Genomic DNA, 17,606 nt, shown 5'->3' on the forward strand with positions numbered 1-17,606 from the left:
CCAGCCACGCGCAGGACGCCGCCGCGCCGCGCGGCCAGAGAGGCGCCCGCGCGCTTGCGCGGCGCGGGAGGCCCGCGGGGCGCCCCGCGACGTCACCGGAAGGGGGCACGCGGGGCCGCTCTGCGCGGCGCGGAGGACCGCGGCGGAGCAGAAGAGCGGGAGGTGCGCGGAGAGGCGGGAGGGAGGCGCTGCGCCGGGAAGGGGGGCCGGGCCGCCCCGCCGTGAGGGGGTCCCCGCTGTGGGGCTGCACCCTGCAGACCCCCTGGGGCAGCCTCCCGCTGCTTTGGGGGACACTGAGCCCAGCGCTCTGCCTTTCAGCAGGCGCCTTGTGCCGGTCCCCCCCCCCCCCCCCCGCTGCCACCCCTGGTGCATCACCCCACGGAGCCACCCGTGTCCCCCCCCCCCCCCCGGGAGGGACCCTCTGCCTGCGCCCCTCCAGGTGCCCCTGGTGCATCACCCCAAGGAGCCACCCATGTCCCCCCGGGAGGGACCCTCTGCCTGCGCCCCTCCAGGCGCCCCTGGTGCATCACGCCACGGAGCCACCCGTGTCCCCCCCCCCCCGGGAGGGACCCTCTGCCTGCGCCCCTCCAGGCGCCCCTGGTGCATCACCCCACGGAGCCACCCGTGTCCCCCCCCTCCCCGGGAGGGACCCTCTGCCTGTGCCCCTCCAGGCGCCCCCGGTGCATCACCCCACGGAGCCACCCGTGTCCCCCCGGGAGGGACCCTCTGCCTGCGCCCCTCCAGGCCCCCCTGGTGCATCACCCCGCTGGCACCGCGCAGGGTTTGGGGGTCTCTCCCTGGGCAAGGCCATGGTGAAGGGATCCTTCTGCCCGCCCGGAGCCGGGCCACGGGGTTGTCCCTGTCCCTGCGGGTGGACCTTGCCCTCCCCTGCTCCTCCTGCCCCTCGCGTCTCCCGGCAGAGTTTGGACTCCGGCTGAAGGCTGCGCGGGGGATTCGTCGCGGCCGGGGCAGCAGAGCCAGCCGAAGAGGCTTTGCTCCGTGCCTGCCGCCGCGTCTCCCTGTCACCTTTGCAGCGTGGCCGAGCCGGAGGGGTCTGAGCCCGTCCTGCCGGAGCTGCTCCGCAAGAGCCCACGCCGCCCACATGGAGGTGAGCCCGGGAAGCTGCTGCGCTCTCCCGGGTGCAGCGCAGCAGCCTCCCTGTCGCCGCCGTGCCGCCGGACCAGGCCCAGGGGAACACGGGGGGGCCGGGGCTGAGGAAAGGCCCTGCCCGCGCTATGCAGCAGAGACCTTCCTCCTCACCCTGCCGGGTGCCGGTGCCAGAAGCCAAGCCTGGAGGAGCGGCACCACGGCCGGTGCGACGTGGCCCCATCCCGAAAAGGCATGGTTTCCACCCCGCTCCCTTCCCTGGCCTGGGTGGGGTGGGGTCCAGCACCACGAGGGCTGGGGGGGGGCCCCCTCCCGTCCCTACGTCCTGCAGCGCTCCGGCCGCCGTCACCCTGTGCCGCTCCCCGTGGCTGCCTCCTCTCTCTGCCGCGCAGGTCTCCAAGAAGCTGGTGAACTCGGTGGCCAGCTGTGCGGATGATGCCCTGGCAGGGCTGGTCGCCTGCAACCCTGGCATCCGGCTCCTGCAAGGACACCGCGTGGCCCTGCGAGCCGACCTGGAGGGCATCCGGGGCCGCGTGGCTCTGCTCTCCGGAGGGGGCTCTGGCCACGAGCCCGCGCATGCCGGTGAGCGGCCGTGGCGTTGCCCAGGAGCTCGTTTGCCTCTCGTCTTGTGTGCTCCTAAGCACCCCTCTGTCCCGCTCGCCAGGATACATCGGGAAGGGCATGCTGACCGGAGTGGTGGCCGGCGCTGTCTTCGCTTCCCCCGCCGTGGGCAGCATCCTGGCAGCCATCCGGGCGGTGACGCGGGCTGGCGCAGGTTCGGCGGCGTGGTGGGGCGCGGGGTGCGGCGGGAGGGGACCCGCCACCGCAGCTTCACCTCCGCACCACCTCCCTCCCCAGCGGGGACCCTCTTGATCGTGAAGAACTACACCGGGGACCGGCTGAACTTCGGGCTGGCGCTGGAGCGGGCGCGGGCGGAGGGGGCCGCCGTGCAGATGGTGGTTGTGGGGGACGACAGCGCCTTCGCCGCCCCGAAGAAGGCCGGGCGCCGCGGGCTGTGCGGCACGGTGCTCGTACACAAGGCGAGTCGCCCCGCAGCGCCCCTCTTTCCCCAAACCCTGGCGCGGAGCCGCGTGCCGGCCCCTCCCGGGCACCGGAGAGCCGCAGCTGGCGGGCGGAGGCGCTGGGGTGCAGCCCAGGGCTGCGGGCTCCCGGCGGTGCCGCGAGCCCCCGTTGCATCCCTCGGGGGCTGCGGGTTCTCGAGGGAGGGTGCCGGGTGCGGTGCTCCGGTGGGTGCAGCGGCCGCGGCCCTTGCTCAGCGCTGCCCTTTTGCAGGTGGCCGGGGCCTTGGCCGAGGCGGGGGCGAGCTTGAACGAGATCGTGAAGACGGTGTCGGCAGCTGCCAAAGCCATGGGTACGTGCGTGGGACCCCGTCCCTCGGCCGTCGCTGGCTTCCCGAGCCCCGGGGCTGGTGCTCCTCAGAGCAGGACGCTAGTGCATCTGGGACCTGCCCTGTCCCCCGGCCCCATCCCGCCCCGGCTCCGCAAGGCTGGCAGCCTCTTCCCTCCCTCTCCCTCCTCAGTGGCGGTTTGCACATGAGAGACACCAGCTCGGGGTGGACTTCAGCCCGGCGCAGGGTTGCCCTGCACGCGCTCCACGTGCCTGGGGCAGGGCCGGCCCTGGCAGCCCTCCCGTGGCCCCTGCCCGGCTGTCCGTCTCCCGCCACCGCTCTGAGGAACCAGCGTGCTTAACCCCTTCCTTCTTCCCTCCCCGTGCAGGTACCCTGGGCCTCAGCCTGTCCCCATGCAGCGTCCCTGGATCCAAGCCCACCTTCCAGCTGGCTCACGATGAGATGGAGCTGGGCCTGGGTGAGGAGGTGCTGCTTGTCCCCTCCTGTGCCCGGGCCTGCGTGGCTCACGGCACGTCTCTCCGTGCCTGGCTGTTGGCCGTCACCCCCGTGGCCAGGGGCTGAGCGCCCCCGCGCCTGCATGCCTGGTGGCACCCATGGCATCAGACAGTCTGGCCTTGGGGACACGGGGTGGGTGTCAGCTGGCCTGAGAGGTGGTGCCCGTGGGTACGGGACGGCTGCAGCCAGGCGCAGGGTGACGCTGCCCTGTCTTTGCAGGGATCCACGGCGAAGCGGGTGTGCGCAGGATGAAGGTAAGCGCGGTCCCATCACGCCTCCCCTCCCCTCGTGCTCCTCCACCCTCCGCTCACAGCCTCCTGCTCTCCCCAGGTGGTGTCGGCAGACGAGGCTGTGGAGACCATGCTGACACACATGACGGACCCTTCCAACGCCTCCCGCCTGCCCCTGAGCCCCGGTGAGTCCCCCTGGCCCTCCGACGGCCTGGCCCCCGCTCAGGCACGAGGCCTGGGGCTCACTGCGCTCCCTGCTTTCCAGGCAGCTCCGTGGTGCTGGTGGTGAACAACCTGGGCGGCCTGTCCTACTTGGAGCTGGGCATCGTGGCCGGTGCAGCCGTGCGCAGCCTGGGTGAGTGTTGCTGAGCAGGATGGAGACGGATGGGGGGGAAGCAGGGGGTCCCAGGGCACCGTTGCCTGGCTCTGCCCGACTTCTCTGCTCCCAGGGACCTCCCCCAGCCCGCTCACGGCCACCCTGTGCCCGCAGAGAGCCGAGGCGTCCACGTCGCCAGGGCCTTGGTGGGCTCCTTCATGACAGCGCTGGAGATGGCCGGTGTCTCCCTCACCCTCATGCTGGTGGACGAGGAGCTCCTGAGGCTGATCGGTGAGTGTCCACAGGCAGGGATGTGAGCGCAGGACAGGGACGTGTGGGCCAGGGCTCCTCCCAGGCACGGGGACAAGGGGGTGTCCCAGGAGGCCTGGTGGGCGTGCAGGACCAGTGCCTGGTTGCCAGCATGGGCAGCACTGCCAGGAGGAGGTGGCGAGGAGCCGGCAGGGTCCTGCAGAGCTGTCGCTCACCTCTTTCGCCCTTCGCTGCTCTAGATGCCAAGACCACGGCCATGGCTTGGCCCAACCTGGCTGCAGCACCTGCAATGAGCCGGAGAGAGGAGGTGCCAGCGCCAAAGGAGGAAGCGGAGACAGTGCAGCCTGCGACCGGCACGGGTATGGGCAGCCCTGCGACTGTCACCTTCCCGTGCCTTGGTATCACCACCTCTTCCTGGGGACGAGGGCAGGCAGGTTTCCTCGTGTTGCTGGGCACTGGGGTGGTGGGACGCAGAGGCACAGGCTCACGTTTCCCTTCTGCAGGGACTGGCGGGCAGCGGGCACAGCTGGTCCTGGAGCGCGTGTGCAGCACCCTGCTCGCCCTGGAGGACGAGCTCAATGAGCTGGACCGCGCTGCGGGCGACGGGGACTGTGGCCACACGCACGCCCGGGCCGCCCGAGGTGGGGTACCGACACCCGGCCCCGGCCCAGGGACGCGTGGGGAGAGGGTTCCCCCAGCCACCGCCTCCCAGGGAGCAGGGACACCCCCCAGGACATCCTTTCCCGGGGAGTAGGGACCCCCCTAGCTGTTCTCTTCAGCTGGGAAATGGGGGTCTCTCCCTGAACCGTCCCTTCCTGGGGGATGGGGTCCCAAGGTGTCCCTGCGCCCTGCCCTGCTCCCAGTGGCACTGCCCTCGGGGGTGACGGGGAATCCCTGGTTGCACCCAGGAGGGGCAGGGGTCCCCAACTGCCCCCGGGGGCAGTGAGGGATCCCTGGCTGTCCCTAGAGGAGTTGGGGGGGGGGGGCCTCCAGCTGCCCCGAGGGGTCTCAGCGCCAGCCACCTCCCCGCTGTGTCCCTGCAGCCATCCAGGAGTGGGTGCGTGCCCGGCCGCCACCGGCAGCCCCGGCGCAGCTCCTCTCCGCGCTGGCCGACCTGCTCCTGCAGGAGATGGGCGGCTCCTCGGGGGTGGTGAGTGAAGGGCCGCGCGGCGGGGGGAGAGCAGTGGGGCTGGGCCAGGCCTGTCGTCCCCGCGGGACCGGGGCCATCGGCCCTAGCCACCACGGGCACCGACGGGGCTGGCGTGCCCGCAGCTCTACGGGCTCTTCCTGACGGCAGCCGCCCAGCCCCTGCACCGCCGCGGCGACCTCCCGGCCTGGGCTGACGCCACGGACGCCGGCATCGAAGCCGTGCGGCGGTGAGCGGAGGGGGCGCGGGCCGTGGGCCCTCCGCGGGACTGCGCCCGCGCCCCTGCCCTGCCAACCGCTCTGCGCCCTGTGCAGGTACGGAGGAGCCGCTCCAGGCGACAGGACCATGGTGAGTGCTGCCATCGCCGGGCCCGCGGGGCGCGGAGTCACCCCCCGCCCCGAGCCGAGGAGGCCACCGGCCGGCCGGCCTGCCCGCGGCCCTGCTCCTCAGCCCTCCCCTCGTCTCCCAGCTGGACTCGCTGTGCGCCGCCGGCGAGGTCCTGCAAGGCCTGCGCGCCCCCGGAGCCAACCCGCTGCAGGTGCTGGGCGCCGCCGTGCAGGTACGGGGGTGCGGGGGGGGGGGGCCCAGAGCAGGGCAGCCCGAAGGCAGGCCCGGAGGCGGCAAGGGCAAGCGTAGGAATTGCTGTGCCAGGCTGCCGGGACGCACAGTATATCCAGGCTGGGAAACACCGGGTGCGGGAGCAGGAGCGGGGAGCCCGGGGTGTGTCCTGAGCGGGCCCCGTCTCCTTGGCAGAGCGCGGAGGCCGCGGCGGAGGCCACCAGGCACATGGAAGCTGGCGCCGGCAGAGCCAGTTACATCAGCTCGGCCCAGCTGCTGCAGCCGGACCCCGGGGCGGTGGCGGCGGCGGCCGTGCTGCGGGCCGTGCTGGAGGGGCTGCAAAGCTGAGAGGCGGCCGATCCCCCCCCCCCCCGCCCCGGCAGCCCCTCCTGTGCCCCCCGGCTCTGGGGGTGGCGGGAGATCAGACAGCGCTCCCCGCGCATCCCCAATAAACCCTTCGTGGTCCCCCTAACCTGGCCCAGAGCATCTGTCCCCACGAGGAGGGGGACGGGACCAGGGGGTGCAGTCGGCTCCGCGCTCCGGCATGAGCGTGACTGCTGGGGAGAGGAAGGAAGCTGCCGGGCCATCCACGAGCCCTCGCGAACGGTCCCTGGCTGGGTGCTGCGAGAGGAAACCACAGGGCTCACACGGCTCCAGGCACGAGGCCTGGAGGAGGTTCCGAAAAAGGCCAAAACGGGAACTGGGGCGGGGGCAGAGCCCGGAAGCGTTGGCTTATGCCAGCGCCTGCCCTGGGCCGATCTGTGCTGGTCCCACGGCACCGGGGGGGGGGGGGGGGGGGGGGGGGAGCCACATGGAGGGGCCACGCTGGGCACAGGGGCCTGGGGGAGGCACAGGGCTGTGGCCTGCTTGAGCCCCGGCTGCCGGGGGAGCTCCAGCTACCGGCAGCAGAGGGGAGGGCCTGTACGAGCACGGGGGGCAGCGCAGAGAAAGCCAACCCCCCCCCCCACCACCCCCACCGGAGGGGACACGTCTGCTGGGGAACACGGCACCCAGCTCGGCTAGAGATGCCTCAGCTCTGCCCCGGTTCCCCACCTGCCTCCCCCCGGCCAGGCCCGGGCACCGGCCCCAGTGGCGGTGCAGCACCAGGAGCCGCTCTCCGGGCACCCATCGCTCCCGCCCTCGCTCCCGCGGCCCCGGTGGCGCCAAAGGAGGCGACGGCAGGTGCGTTGCAAAAGCCAGTGGTTTATTACCCTTCCGCCGTGACGTTCAGGGACTGCTCCCACCACCCGGCCCCGCGGGGCAGATGGGGAAGGGGCAAGGAGCCGCTGGCCGGGGAGACGCGAGCAGCCCGACAAGGCACGGCGCGAGAGCCGTGGCAGCGGGCCGGGACCTGCTCCTCTCCATCCCCGGGCTGAGCAAACGCGTACGGGGCAGCCGGACGGCTCCGGGCCCAGGGGCGCCCACGCGGTGCTGCGTGTGACGGGAACGCTCCGCTGGTGGCGCCCGACGTGACATGGCCCCGACAGGTCCGGCCCTGCACACAGGGCCCAGACCGGGCTCCGTGGGCCGGCTCGGGGGCAGCCATCCCGGCGCGGGCCAAGGCCCAGGCTCCGGGGCCGGCCGGGCCCCGCAGGAGCCGGCTCGGCGTGCTGGGCGACGATGAGGACGGGGCGGCAGGAATGCTCGCGCTGCACGTGGCTCTGTCCCCGTCGCGACGCCCCTCGCCCCGCGCGGCCCAGCAGCCATCGCCGAGGCAGGCAAGGGGCCGAGGCCCCGGGGGAGGCAAAGGCCGCGGCCCGGGCCTGGGTCCGTCCCGCTGGCACAGCCTGCCCTCTGCAGGGACGACGTCTCTGCCGCGAGGGAGCCACCCCCCATCCTCCCGCGGGCACCGGGAGCTCCTGGCGAGGGGAAGGCAGCGGATCGAGAGCATGGCGAGCAGAGCAGCGAAGGCATCGGAGAGCTCAGGGCCGGCGGTCCCAGGAGCGCGGGGTGCTGCGGAGGCGTCAGCGCTCGGCGCTGAGCAGGGGCTGCGGGAAGAGCGGCCGTGAGCCCGGCACCCCTGCCCACCCTGGCAGGACCCCCCCCGTCCCACCCCGCCCCCGGGGGACCCGCCTGCCGGAGCTGCGATGGGACACGCGTCCCGGAGCTCGGCTCTCCAAAGCCGCCCCGCGCCCCGTGCCGTGCGGCGCCCCGCATCCAACCCGTGCCCCGCCGCAGCCCCGGCCGGCGGCGCCGCAGAGGTGGTACCTGGCGCGTGTCCACCGAGTCGGCCTCCGGGCGCTTCCAGTCGGGCCTGGCCAGGGCCCACAGCACCAGCACCCCAAAGAGCAAGATCAGGAGGCCCAGCGTGTTGGCGAAGACGGCCTCAGGGGGCAGACGGGCGTACGCCGTTGTCCCGTTTTTCCTTTGGAAGAGAAGGGCAACGCTCACCTCGCCCAGGGCAGCCCAGCCCTGCCACACGCCACCCTCGGCTGCGACGTGGCGGCTTCTCGTGCCGTGACGGGAACGACCCCGCTGTCCTGATGGCCGGTAACGCTGCTCCGGGGCCTCCCTGTGCCCATCTGTCCCCCGGCCCGTGCTGAACACCCGGCCTCCTCCAGGTGCCCCTGCAGGGAGGGAGCAGCCAGCAGCAGGTGCCTAGGGAGGCGGGTGGGTGTACGCGGCAGCCCCGGGGCAGCCCAGGCCAGAGGTGGTGGCCAGGGGTTTAAGACCTACCAGGAGCCTTCCTGGAGGTGTTCAGCCTCCACCTAAGCCCACAGAAACCACCATCCACCCTGGCGTCCTGCAGCAGGGAGTCCTGCAGGTTAACCCCATGCTAAGGGGGAAACCGCTTCCGTTAGTCTGCCCCTGCCGCCGCCTAGTGTCACTCGGTGCCGCTTCTGCTGGCACCGAGAGATGACGAAGGGCCCGATCCCCTCTTGGCCTCTGCTCCTGCAAGGCCTTTCCCCTAGCCTGGTCCGGAGGGCCCCGCACGCCCCCCCCCCCCCCCCCACCGGCCACATCCCAGGCGGTGACACTCACAGGCTGAAGAAGAGCTTCTCGTTGATGCCCGACACGCACGAAGCCACGGCCAGCATGAGGATGGTGGAGCCGAAGAAAACGTGGACGGGCTTGTAGAGGGCGCGGAGCCAGGCGGGCGCCCAGGGCAGCAGGAAGGAGGCGAAGCCGGCGAGCCACTGCAGGGACGGGAGGCCAGGGCTCAGAGCAGGCAGTGCGGGGGCCGGGGCACGGCGCGGCGCGGCGCGGCAGGGCCGGCGCGGCACTCACCTGGCAGGAGAAGAGCAGCACGGTGGCCAGCCCCAGCCAGCTGTGAAGCGAGTACATGTTGGGCGTGCCGCGGGCATCGTGGAAGCTGAAGACGGCCACCAGCCCCGGGACGGCGAGGCAGAAGGCCGCCAGGGCCAGGGCGCCGTGCAGCACCTTCCAGGGGAGCTTGGGGCCGCGCCAGGAGAAGGGCAGGCGGTACACCAGGGCCGCTGCGGGGGCCGGAGGTCAGACGGGGCCGAGGGGTGCCACGGCCCGGCCCTGCCCTGCCCGCGCCACCCCGCTCACCTGCGCCGTACAGCACCACCAGGCCCGTCACCATCAGCACCGGGTGCCAGTTAAACATCCGGGCGCTGCCATCCCAGGCGAAGCCGCCGCGCCACTGCTGGCACCAGGCGCTCACGAAGGCCACGCACGCGACGCCCAGGCCGCCAAGCAGGGCGCAGAAGGGCAGGAAGGGCAGCTCCAGCATCCCTGCTCCGGAGGGACAGCGCCTGGGGAGAGCGAGGTGCCCGCTGAGCCTCTGCCGGGGCTGTGCACCCACGCCGGCGCTCTCCTGCCGACAGGCACCCACCGGGGAGGAGCCAGCCTGAAAGGGGAACTGGCCGCTTGAGCGCCGTTCCCAGAAGGGAGGCCGCAAGGAAGGGGCGGCCGCCAGCCCCACCGCTGACCAGGCCGGGGGACGATGCCCGGGACCCAGGGCCGTTCGGCAGGGGACGCACGCGGAGTGACACACAGCCACGTGCCCCCGGCAGTGCTCTGTCGTGCTGCACTGGTGCGCAGCCCAGCGGCCAGGGCCTCGCCGGGGCGGTGGGGGGATTTGGGTCCTGTCCCTGCTCCCCCAAACCCCCAGGTCTGTACCCCCAGCACCCACCTCCACTCTGCCAGCCCCACACATCTGCACCCCACTTCCGACACCGGGGCGGCGGGCTCACGCAGTCCCAACCTGCTCCCCATCTCCCCCTGCCCCTCCTCCTGCCATGCCAGCCCTCACCCCACCTGCTCCGCCAGGGTCGGGGGCCCTGCCAGCCCCGCCGGTGTCACCCACGGAGCCCCACAGCCCTGCCTTGGGGTGCGGGGAGAGGCTGGCAGGGCCCCTGCCCTCGGGGCGCTTCTCTCACCCACAGGGGCCGCGCAGGGTGAGCGGGCGACTGACAGGGACGGGGCCCTTGCCCATTTGCATAGCGTTTTGCATCTGCCTCCACAAATAGAGAGTTCTGCCCCGTGCCGGCGTGGGGGGCAGCCCCGTCCCTAGCAGGGTGGATGCTCACATGCGCTGCGACAGGCCTGCCCGGGCGGCCCCCGCCGGCTCTGCCCGCCCCGGGGGAGCACGAGGCTCCGCGTGGCCGGGCAGCGCGCTGGCAGCGGGCGTCACCGCCCGCCCGCAGCGCCCACGCAGCGCCCACGCAGCACGGGGGATCACGAGCTGGGCCACGCGCTGCCGCCGAGGCCTCGCAGAGCTCCCGGCGGCGCTGCTCGCGACACCCGAGCAACGCGCCAGGCGGGCCAGGCTCACGCCAAGGGGAAGGAGCTGGACGCCGCCGGGGCTCCCGGCGTCACCAAGAGCCAAGCGGGGAAGCAGCGCCCGGAGCAGCCCCCGCTGCTGCAGGGAGAGCGGCGCCTCGCACCTCCGCCCTCTCCGCCACCACCGGGGCGCCGCGCACGCGCAACGGGGGGACGACAAGGGCCACGTCCTCAAAACCGCCGGGCCAGCGCCACGGCGCCCGGCGCCACGGCTCCCCCCACACGCAGGAACAGGGCGCCCGGCCCCACGGCTGCCCCCCGAGCCCGCGACGGGGCCGCGGCGGCCTCGGGCCCGCGCCCGCGCCCGGCTGGGCCTGCGCCGCGGCCCCGTACCTCCGGCCGGCGCGGGGCATGCCGGGCCTTCGCGGCCGCTCTAGCCGGTCGTCTCGGTGCCGCCCCGGGCCCACCGCCCGCCGCCCCCCCCCGCCACAGAGCGCGTGGCAAACCGCGGCTAGAGCGGTGCCCGCGCGCTTCCTCTGCCCCTTCACTTCCGCCGTCGCCTCAGTGGCTGGGCCGTTTCCATGGAGATGGAAGATGGCGGCCGCAGGTGGGCGCGCCGCCGCTCGCAGGGGCCCCGGCGGGGACGGGGGACACGGGGATGGCGGCACCACCGGCACCGGCAGCCCGGGGGACAGGGGGTACTGCGGCCTACCTCGGCCCGGCGAGCAGGGGCCGGGGAGAGCCGTGGGGAGCGGGCCTGGGGGCAGGAGGCCCGGGGGCGCTGCGGCCTGCTTAGGCGCTGGGGGGGGGGAGGTGGGCGAGGGGCCGCCGGGGGAGCCCGGGGCTTGGGGAGCCCTGGGGAGGGGGGGGTAACGGCTGCGTGGCGGCCAGGCGTCGGCCTTACCCGTGCTCCTCGGGGACGACGTGCTGCTTTCTCGGAGCGGCGCAGGCCCTGGCCTGGCTGTCGGCGGTGGGAAAGCCGTGCAGGGGGGCTGCGTCCCCTCGCTCGGCCCCAGGCAGCCCTGCTGCTTCGCCCTGTCCTCGGCGCTCTCTGACCGGCCGCCTCGGACTGGGTGCAGGGTCCAAGGGTGGAGCGAAAAAGAGCGATGCTGGGTCACAGCATGCCCAAACCTGCTCCCCTAGCGTGGCCTGCCCTGGACTGCCCATGAGGCTGTCTGTGGCTGTGGGATGTGGCTTCCACTCGCTTGTCCACCATGACAAGGGTGAACAACCTGCCTGGACTGTCCTCCGGTTTCTGCCCCAGGGCTCATGCATCTTCCTCATCCCTGAATTTCCTTCTATCTGTTCCCTGAGATTAGGGGCTGCTGTAAGGCTTAAGAGTGGGAGAGAGAGACTCAGTCTGAGTCTGCTGCACGGTGAGAGAAAGCAGAGGGGAGACAGCTCATTCATAAGAGCCCCAGCTTGCGGAGTAAGGGCAGGAGCACGGCTCTGCATAGGAACCTGTGGGTGTCTCTGCTTGGGGCAGAGAACTGGGACGCTCGTTGCTATGTATGTGCAGCATGAGAGGAGCCTGGCACGTTGTTCCCTGAGCTGGGCCTGGCTGCAGAAGTGCAGAAACCAGCAGGCTCCTCTTCGGATGTGCTTTGGATTTCCTCACGGTGGGGTGCAGGAAGAGCTGAATTCTCTTTCAGTTGTGGGGTTTGTGTCCGGCCCTGCTGAGCTGTGTCTCTGCTCCCTTCTAGGTTCCAGGTCCTGGCTGTAGGGAGAGGCTGTGGTACGAGAGGCGACGCTGAGCCCCTCGGCTCCGGAGCATGAGCCGGCCCTGCTGCTTGGGATGCCGGGGCTGAGGGCTCACACCTCTGGCGAAGGAAGATGCTCCAGACCAGTAACTACAGCCTGGTGCTGTTCCTGCAGTTCCTGCTGCTTTTCTACGACCTGTTTGTCAACTCCTTTTCTGAGCTGCTCCGCACAGCTCCTGCTGTCCAACTTGTCCTCTTCATGTGAGTGCCAGGCAGACCTAGCGGGGTGAGCGGGGGCATGGGAGGGCGGGGGTCTCCCGTGTACCGCAAGGGTGCTTACAACGTCTCTGCCCTCCTGCAGTATCCAGGACATCGCCATTCTCTTCAACGTCATCATCATCTTCCTCATGTTCTTCAACACCTTCGTCTTCCAGGCCGGTCTGGTCAACCTCCTCTTTCACAAGTTCAAGGGGACCATCGTCCTGTCAGCGGCCTACCTGGCGCTCAGCATCTCCTTCCACGTCTGGCTCATGGTAGGGCCATGGCTGGGCCCCGGGCTGCCCGCTTCCCCCCGAGGGCGCGCAGGCAGGGCCCTGGCGCGCAGGCAGGGCCCCGGCGCCCTGCTGTGCCGGCCATGACCCCTGGCTCCCTTCAGCCCCTCTCCGCTGTGCTGGGCGTCAGGGCAGGGCAGGAGCCTCCCACCACGCATTTTGTCCCGCACAGGTTGGAAACAACTGCTCTCCCGGGTGATTTGGGAAAGACTTAGTCTGTGTGAGCAGCTTTTCCGTAGGGGGGTGAGTGTCTCCGGGTAAACCCTCTGCTCCCAAGAGGGCAGTGAAGGCAGGAGCAGTGGGAGATTTAGCAGTAGAGACGGGGAGCTCTTCTCTTAGCCTCTGGCCGCGACCCCCCTCCTCACGGTTCCTTGTCCCCGTGCGATCGCACACTTGCCACCGGCCGCAGTCACGGGCTTTTAGGCTGCGGCAGTGACGCAGCAGACGTTCCGGAGCCGTGCTCAGCCCAGGAGGCGAAGGCAGGTCGTTTCAGAGGCAGGCGCCGAGCTGCGAGAAGCGTGGACCAGCCTGAGGGCCTGCTCGGCGCTTCCCTGCCGCATCCCAGCCCCCTCCCCGTCGACCTGCTGGACAATCCTCTTTCCCCACAGAAAGCCCTCTGGCTCTGGCTCTGTTCTGGCACACGCTGCCCTGGGTAATCCCCAGCCTGAAGGTCGTGACAGCAGCACCTGGGATTACCTGGGATTAATCCCCAGCAAATGCCAGCGCCCGGACGCTGCCAGCAGCCTCCCGTCTGTGGGTATCTGGCAGCACAGCGAGCTGCCAGGGTTCCCTGCTCGTCTGAGAAGCGTCTTCCCCTTCCGCCCCTTCCTCAGCCCCCCTCTGTCCCGGGCACCAGACCCCAAAAGGAGCAGCCCCCAGCCCCCCCCCGGCCCCTGAGCACCCCCCTGCGTAGCCCCAGCTCTCCCGGGCGCGGGGCAGGGCAGCGCCCCAGCTCCGAGGGTGCCGTCGCCACCCCGCTCCCGGGAGCGCTCCGGTTCCCCGGGAGAGTCGGTGCTCGAGGGCTGGGAGCTGCCCGAGCGCACGGCCGGGCTTGCGCTGCCCACACGCCGTCCGGGCAGGGGCTTGCCAGGGATTTGCAGGGATCCGAAGTCTGAAGCTAGAAGAGGTCCTGGCTCGCTGTCGAAATCCCCTGAGCCGCTTAACCTTTGGGGCAGGGGGCTGCCCCCGGCCGCAGGCTGCTGCTCGGAGCCAGCCCCCCTGCCCGTGGGTCCTTGCCCGGGCGGTGAAGGACCTCGCTCTCCCCCGGTGGGGAGAGCCTCAAGGCAGCCACGGTCCTCGGGGCGCGGGGACAGCCCTCTCCCGCTGGCATCCCCAGCGCCCCGGGCTGGGGGAGCCGGAGGTGCAGGGTGCTGAGCTCTCGTGGCCCCCGGGGCAGTTTGTTTCTTGGCGCTGACACCCGCCATGTGCGTTTGCCCACCTCAGAACCTGCGGTGGAGAGACTCCAGCCGCTTCGTGTGGACCGAAGGCCTGCAGACGCTTTTTGTCTTCCAGCGACTGGGTAAGGGCTCGCCGTCGCGGGGTGCTGCCTGCCTCGCGGGCCGTGCTGGGGCAGCCCCGAACCGGGCACGCAGCTTGGCACCCGCACCGGGGTGCCTGGAGGCACCGGGACCCCGTCTGGGAGCCTGTGGGACCTGACTCCGGAGGGAGGCAGGTGGGGGTGGACGCGGCCCTCACCTCCCTCCCTCCCTCCCTCCCCCCGCAGCGGCCGTGCTTTACTGCTACTTCTACAAGAGGACGGCGGTGCGCCTGGGCGACCCCCTCTTCTATCAGGACTCGCTGTGGCTGCGCAAGGAGTTTGCTCAGCTCCGCGGCTGACGGCTCTGCTCGGCCTTTCAGCTGCCCGCTGCCTCGCCTCGGCGTCCGCAGGCAGCTCCTGCGCCGAGCGACACCCTCGCACGCCGGATCGGCGCTCGCCCGTGCCGGCTCCGCTGGGGTCCCCTCCGTTCCTCCTCGTCCGTGGGCCCGGCTGCTGCCTCGTCGGGGAGGGATCCAAGAGGCCAGAGGGCTTGTCCTGGCCCTGTGCCTCCAGCCCAGCCATGTTCCTCCTCTTCCTTCTCCTCCCGGGGATCAGTCCTTCCACCTGCTCCAGCGCGGCTCGTGCTCCAGTGGCAGCAGGAGCCGCAGGATGCACGCGGCGGGCCCAGCCCTCCAGCGGCCGGGCTCTGTCCTGGCGTTACATCCCCTGCTGGGACTTGGGAGTTTTTGTAAATTGTAAAGAAATAAATTGGCTGTGTTTTCCAGAGGCTGTCGTGTGTCTGTGTGTGCCGCAGGCACCCCTGGGCCTCTCCTGTTCTTCTTTTCCTCCCTTGGACTGCGATGCCACGTTGACGGCAAGCTTCGTGGGTGACTGTTACGGAGAGAACTGAACTGATACCGTTGCTTGCACAGTAACACACAGACAGTGTGTTTTCAGCCACAAAACTGGGCCTGTTTGCACCTTGCAGCACCCCCACAGGGTCGTGCAGGCCACGGGTCCCAGTTGGGGACCCTCAGACGGACATAGAAGCAGCGTGGACTCCGGGTGGCACTGGTTTGTCCCCGAGCTGTCTTGTGCAGAGTTGGGAGGGTGGTTGATGCGGTGCGTATCCGAGAGCTGGCGAGATGCGACCTCTGCGCTCCCGTCCCCAGGCACAAGAGCAGGTTCCCCGCGTCCGGGCTGGCGACAAGGGCTGCAGGACACGTGAGAGCAGGAAGGGAAGCGGCTCTGGGTGGCCGGGGGAACGCAGGGGCCAGCTGCTCACCTGTGAAAACACAGTTTCCCTGCCAGTCTTTGTGCTCCAGGAGGAAGCGCTTGAACAGAGGGGGCCCTGGAGGGCGGCCGGGGCTCCCCGTCCTGCCGCCAGCAGCCGCCGGCGCCGCGGCGAGCCCCGAGGGCCGGGCCGGGGCCGCGAACCCGCGGACGATGGGAGGCCCCCTCCAGTCCTCCTCGACCATAGAGGTGGGCGGAGAGAGCGGCCTGGCGCATGCCCCTCCGAGCACTCCCGGCAGCGAGGGCGGCTGTGGCCGGTCTCCATGGAGATGGAAGATGGCGCCCAGGAGTGAGTGCGGGGCCGGGGCCGGGGGGCGGCGGGAGTCGGACCGGGGGGGGGGGGGGGGGCCGGGCCACCCCCCCCCGCCGACGGCCGGTGTGCGCCCGCAGGCCGGCAGCTCTCCTCGGCGCCGCTGCAGATCCTGCTGTTCCTCAACGGCTGGTACTGCGCCACTTACTTCCTCCTGGAGGCCTTCATCTTCGTCTACAAGGGTGAGCCCGGCCCCCCCCCCCCCCCCGCCCCGGCCCCGCCGCCCCCGGGCCGCCCCCGGGCCCCGACACCCCCGGGCCGCGGCGGCGCCAGCGCTGAGGGCGGCGGCGGCTGTGCCCGCAGTGCTGCTGCTGCCCTACCCCTCCGCCAACCTGGCGCTGGACGTGCTCCTGCTCTTCCTCTACCTGGGCGTTGAGGCCACCCGCATCTTCTTCGGTAAGTCGCGGTGGCCAGGGCTGAGCCGGTGGCCGGGCTTTGCTCAGCGCCCCGGCGGGTAAGCGCTGGGGCTGCGGCAGCACCGTTTGCTGTGTGGCCCCCCCCCCCCCCCCACGGCGGGGTCCTGGCCGCAGGTGAGCACGGCCCCGGCTGGGGGGGACCTCGCTCCCCTTGCGCTGCGTGAGGCGGAGGTGGGGGCCGCAGTAACGGTGCGCTGCGCAGGGTCGAAGGGCAACCTGTGCCAGCGGAAGGTGCTGCTCTCCATCAGTCTGGCCCTGACCCTCCCGGCGGCCACGATGGCAGCCTACTACCTGCTGCTCCAGACCTACGCCCTGCGCCTGGAAGCCATCCTCAGTGCCATCCTCCTGGTCTTCTACGCTGCAGAGCTGCTGCTCGGCATCCTCACGCTGGTCTCCTTCTCCAGGTACGGCGGCGGCCACCGGAAGCCGCACCGCGCGGTGCAGGGAGGGAAAGAACCCCCCGGCACGGGGGGAACCGGGCAGGGCGAGCCGTGGGGCGCAGCCCCCACCCTGGCCCGGGGGCCTGCCGCCGCCTGCCGCCGCAGCCCCGTCTCCCCTTCTCTGCAGCAGGGATTCGTACTGAGGCACGGCGCCACACGGGACGGCACGAGGGGCGGCAGGGAGCCTGCGGCTGCGCCGGTGGCTCCTTCGCCCAGTGCGCGCCCTGCCCCGGGCTGGCTGCGGCGGGAGGAACGGGACCGTGCCACCGGGCTGGCTCCGCTCCGGGCGCTGGGCTGAGCCCACCTTGGCGCTGGTGGGCACCCGCGGCTCGGCCTCGTGGGGCAGGGCAGCCTCCACCCTGCGCCTTCCTCTCCGCTCCGCCTGCGGCACGTGCAGGTAACTCGCCGGGCAGCGCCCACGCTGCTGCCGCCCGGCACTCCAGCCCCACGCGGCGGCACCCGGACCCCACGGCTTGTGATGCACAGGTCAGTTTGAGATATGGAGAATTATTTTTTTCTACTGCATCCTCAAAAAAATTTACTATTTTCCAATAAATATTTATTTTTACCTGGTGCCTGGGCATCTAGCTTCCCCCAGGGCAGCAGGCCGGACACGAAGTGCTTGCGAGCCTCCTGTGCCGCACCCCGCTGCCTGCGCTAACTCCCCCCCCCCATGGCTGCCCCACGGCGCTGCCTGGAGCCAGCGCAGGGGGCAGAGAGGCCACGTGTGCCTGCGTGGCCACGTGCCTGCAGGACCAGCGCAGAAACCCCTCCGGCATGTTAGAGGCCAAGTACCACCCTGCCTGCGCTTCTGGTAGCCCCAGCGCGTCGGTACCGGCCGCTCAAACAGGAGCGCTGTCCCCGCGGGGGCACCGGTGCAGCCCCGAGCCCTGCTCCACTCCTGCTGGGGAGCGGCAGGCAGCGGCGTTATGAGTCGCCCTGGTCCCTAGCTGCACAAATAAGCCAGGCCTGGGAGTCACCTGCATTAGCAGGGAGCTGTGCTCATCCCTCATGTCGGAGCCTGCCGTCAGCACCCACCCGGGTGCCGGGAGCACCCCAGGGAGTCTCCCATGCTGCCCTTCCCTTCCCCCCACAGCCTCACGCCACACAGGGTCCATAAAACACTCACACCCCATTTATTATTAGAAGAACTTGTTACAAAGGAAACCCAAGAGAAGAGCCGTACAGCGCCATATAAAAGATTGACAACGTCATCAATTTTATTACACAATTTCCAA

At 71.1% G+C, this 17,606-nt stretch overlaps 4 protein-coding genes across 12 annotated transcripts; 3 read left to right on the forward strand and 1 right to left on the reverse strand.

Moving 5' to 3' along the window:
* The first annotated feature begins 80 nt into the window (after positions 1–80).
* TKFC (triokinase and FMN cyclase) lies at positions 81–5,964 on the forward strand. 3 transcript variants are annotated; one of them, XM_067295777.1, is made up of 18 exons: positions 81–162; positions 921–1,108; positions 1,500–1,689; positions 1,772–1,882; positions 1,966–2,147; positions 2,401–2,479; positions 2,844–2,933; positions 3,191–3,225; positions 3,302–3,386; positions 3,467–3,556; positions 3,692–3,808; positions 4,027–4,146; positions 4,291–4,428; positions 4,831–4,937; positions 5,060–5,163; positions 5,249–5,282; positions 5,404–5,493; positions 5,688–5,964. In XM_067295777.1, exons 2-18 carry the CDS (start codon positions 1,103–1,105, stop codon positions 5,838–5,840), a joined length of 1,731 nt encoding a protein of 576 aa, XP_067151878.1. In that variant the 5' UTR covers positions 81–162; positions 921–1,102; the 3' UTR covers positions 5,841–5,964. The 3 variants fall into 3 exon arrangements, with proteins under 3 accessions (XP_067151878.1, XP_067151879.1, XP_067151877.1); XM_067295778.1 differs by lacking the exon at positions 81–162 and having other exon boundaries at positions 727–1,689; XM_067295776.1 differs by lacking the exons at positions 81–162; positions 5,060–5,163 and having other exon boundaries at positions 728–1,108.
* Positions 5,965–6,675: 711 nt separating this feature from the next.
* Positions 6,676–10,674, reverse strand: CYB561A3 (cytochrome b561 family member A3). 6 transcript variants are annotated; one of them, XM_067295783.1, is made up of 6 exons: positions 9,839–9,977; positions 9,006–9,211; positions 8,721–8,929; positions 8,475–8,629; positions 7,701–7,857; positions 6,676–7,480 (listed from the first exon to the last, which is right to left on the reverse strand). In XM_067295783.1, the coding sequence occupies exons 1-6, from the start codon at positions 9,910–9,912 to the stop codon at positions 7,457–7,459; spliced, it is 825 nt and encodes a 274-aa protein (XP_067151884.1). In that variant the 5' UTR covers positions 9,913–9,977; the 3' UTR covers positions 6,676–7,456. The 6 variants fall into 6 exon arrangements, with proteins under 6 accessions (XP_067151884.1, XP_067151883.1, XP_067151885.1 ...); XM_067295782.1 differs by lacking the exons at positions 6,676–7,480; positions 9,839–9,977 and adding an exon at positions 10,575–10,674 and having other exon boundaries at positions 7,729–8,059; XM_067295784.1 differs by lacking the exons at positions 6,676–7,480; positions 9,839–9,977 and adding an exon at positions 10,346–10,513 and having other exon boundaries at positions 7,729–8,059.
* A 68-nt stretch (positions 10,675–10,742) lies between these two features.
* On the forward strand, positions 10,743–14,693 carry TMEM138 (transmembrane protein 138). The gene is made up of 5 exons (XM_067295786.1): positions 10,743–10,788; positions 11,885–12,142; positions 12,243–12,414; positions 13,876–13,951; positions 14,156–14,693. Exons 2-5 carry the CDS (start codon positions 12,015–12,017, stop codon positions 14,266–14,268), a joined length of 489 nt encoding a protein of 162 aa, XP_067151887.1. The 5' UTR covers positions 10,743–10,788; positions 11,885–12,014; the 3' UTR covers positions 14,269–14,693.
* A 774-nt stretch (positions 14,694–15,467) lies between these two features.
* On the forward strand, positions 15,468–16,890 carry TMEM216 (transmembrane protein 216). 2 transcript variants are annotated; one of them, XM_067295370.1, is made up of 5 exons: positions 15,468–15,491; positions 15,593–15,694; positions 15,816–15,908; positions 16,131–16,332; positions 16,496–16,890. In XM_067295370.1, exons 1-5 carry the CDS (start codon positions 15,479–15,481, stop codon positions 16,509–16,511), a joined length of 426 nt encoding a protein of 141 aa, XP_067151471.1. In that variant the 5' UTR covers positions 15,468–15,478; the 3' UTR covers positions 16,512–16,890. The 2 variants fall into 2 exon arrangements, with proteins under 2 accessions (XP_067151471.1, XP_067151472.1); XM_067295371.1 differs by having other exon boundaries at positions 16,499–16,890.
* The last annotated feature ends 716 nt before the right edge of the window (positions 16,891–17,606 follow it).

The sequence above is a fragment of the Apteryx mantelli genome, chromosome 4, assembly GCF_036417845.1.
Source record: "Apteryx mantelli isolate bAptMan1 chromosome 4, bAptMan1.hap1, whole genome shotgun sequence".
Classification (NCBI taxonomy): domain Eukaryota; kingdom Metazoa; phylum Chordata; class Aves; order Apterygiformes; family Apterygidae; genus Apteryx; species Apteryx mantelli.

Excerpts from the sequence above, each read along its gene's own strand:
- TMEM216 (XM_067295370.1), top strand. Across the intron at positions 15,695-15,815 it reads CTTCATCTTCGTCTACAAGG|TGCTGCTGCTGCCCTACCCC; the intron begins GTGAGCCCGGCC and ends CTGTGCCCGCAG. Across the intron at positions 15,909-16,130 it reads GGCCACCCGCATCTTCTTCG|GGTCGAAGGGCAACCTGTGC; the intron begins GTAAGTCGCGGT and ends TGCGCTGCGCAG.
- TMEM138 (XM_067295786.1), top strand. The coding sequence starts at position 12,015 with ATGCTCCAGACCAGTAACTACAGCCTGGTGCTGTTCCTGCAGTTCCTG. Across the intron at positions 12,143-12,242 it reads GTCCAACTTGTCCTCTTCAT|TATCCAGGACATCGCCATTC; the intron begins GTGAGTGCCAGG and ends GCCCTCCTGCAG. Across the intron at positions 12,415-13,875 it reads CCTTCCACGTCTGGCTCATG|AACCTGCGGTGGAGAGACTC; the intron begins GTAGGGCCATGG and ends TGCCCACCTCAG.
- TKFC (XM_067295778.1), top strand. The coding sequence starts at position 1,236 with ATGCAGCAGAGACCTTCCTCCTCACCCTGCCGGGTGCCGGTGCCAGAA. Across the intron at positions 2,148-2,400 it reads GCACGGTGCTCGTACACAAG|GTGGCCGGGGCCTTGGCCGA; the intron begins GCGAGTCGCCCC and ends GCCCTTTTGCAG. Across the intron at positions 3,809-4,026 it reads GGAGCTCCTGAGGCTGATCG|ATGCCAAGACCACGGCCATG; the intron begins GTGAGTGTCCAC and ends TCGCTGCTCTAG.
- CYB561A3 (XM_067295779.1), bottom strand. The coding sequence starts at position 9,912 with ATGCAAAACGCTATGCAAATGGGCAAGGGCCCCGTCCCTGTCAGTCGC. Across the intron at positions 9,212-9,838 it reads ACCCTGCGCGGCCCCTGTGG|GCGCTGTCCCTCCGGAGCAG; the intron begins GTGAGAGAAGCG and ends CGCTCTCCCCAG. Across the intron at positions 8,060-8,474 it reads GAGAAGCTCTTCTTCAGCCT|GGGCACCTGGAGGAGGCCGG; the intron begins GTGAGTGTCACC and ends CCCTCCCTGCAG.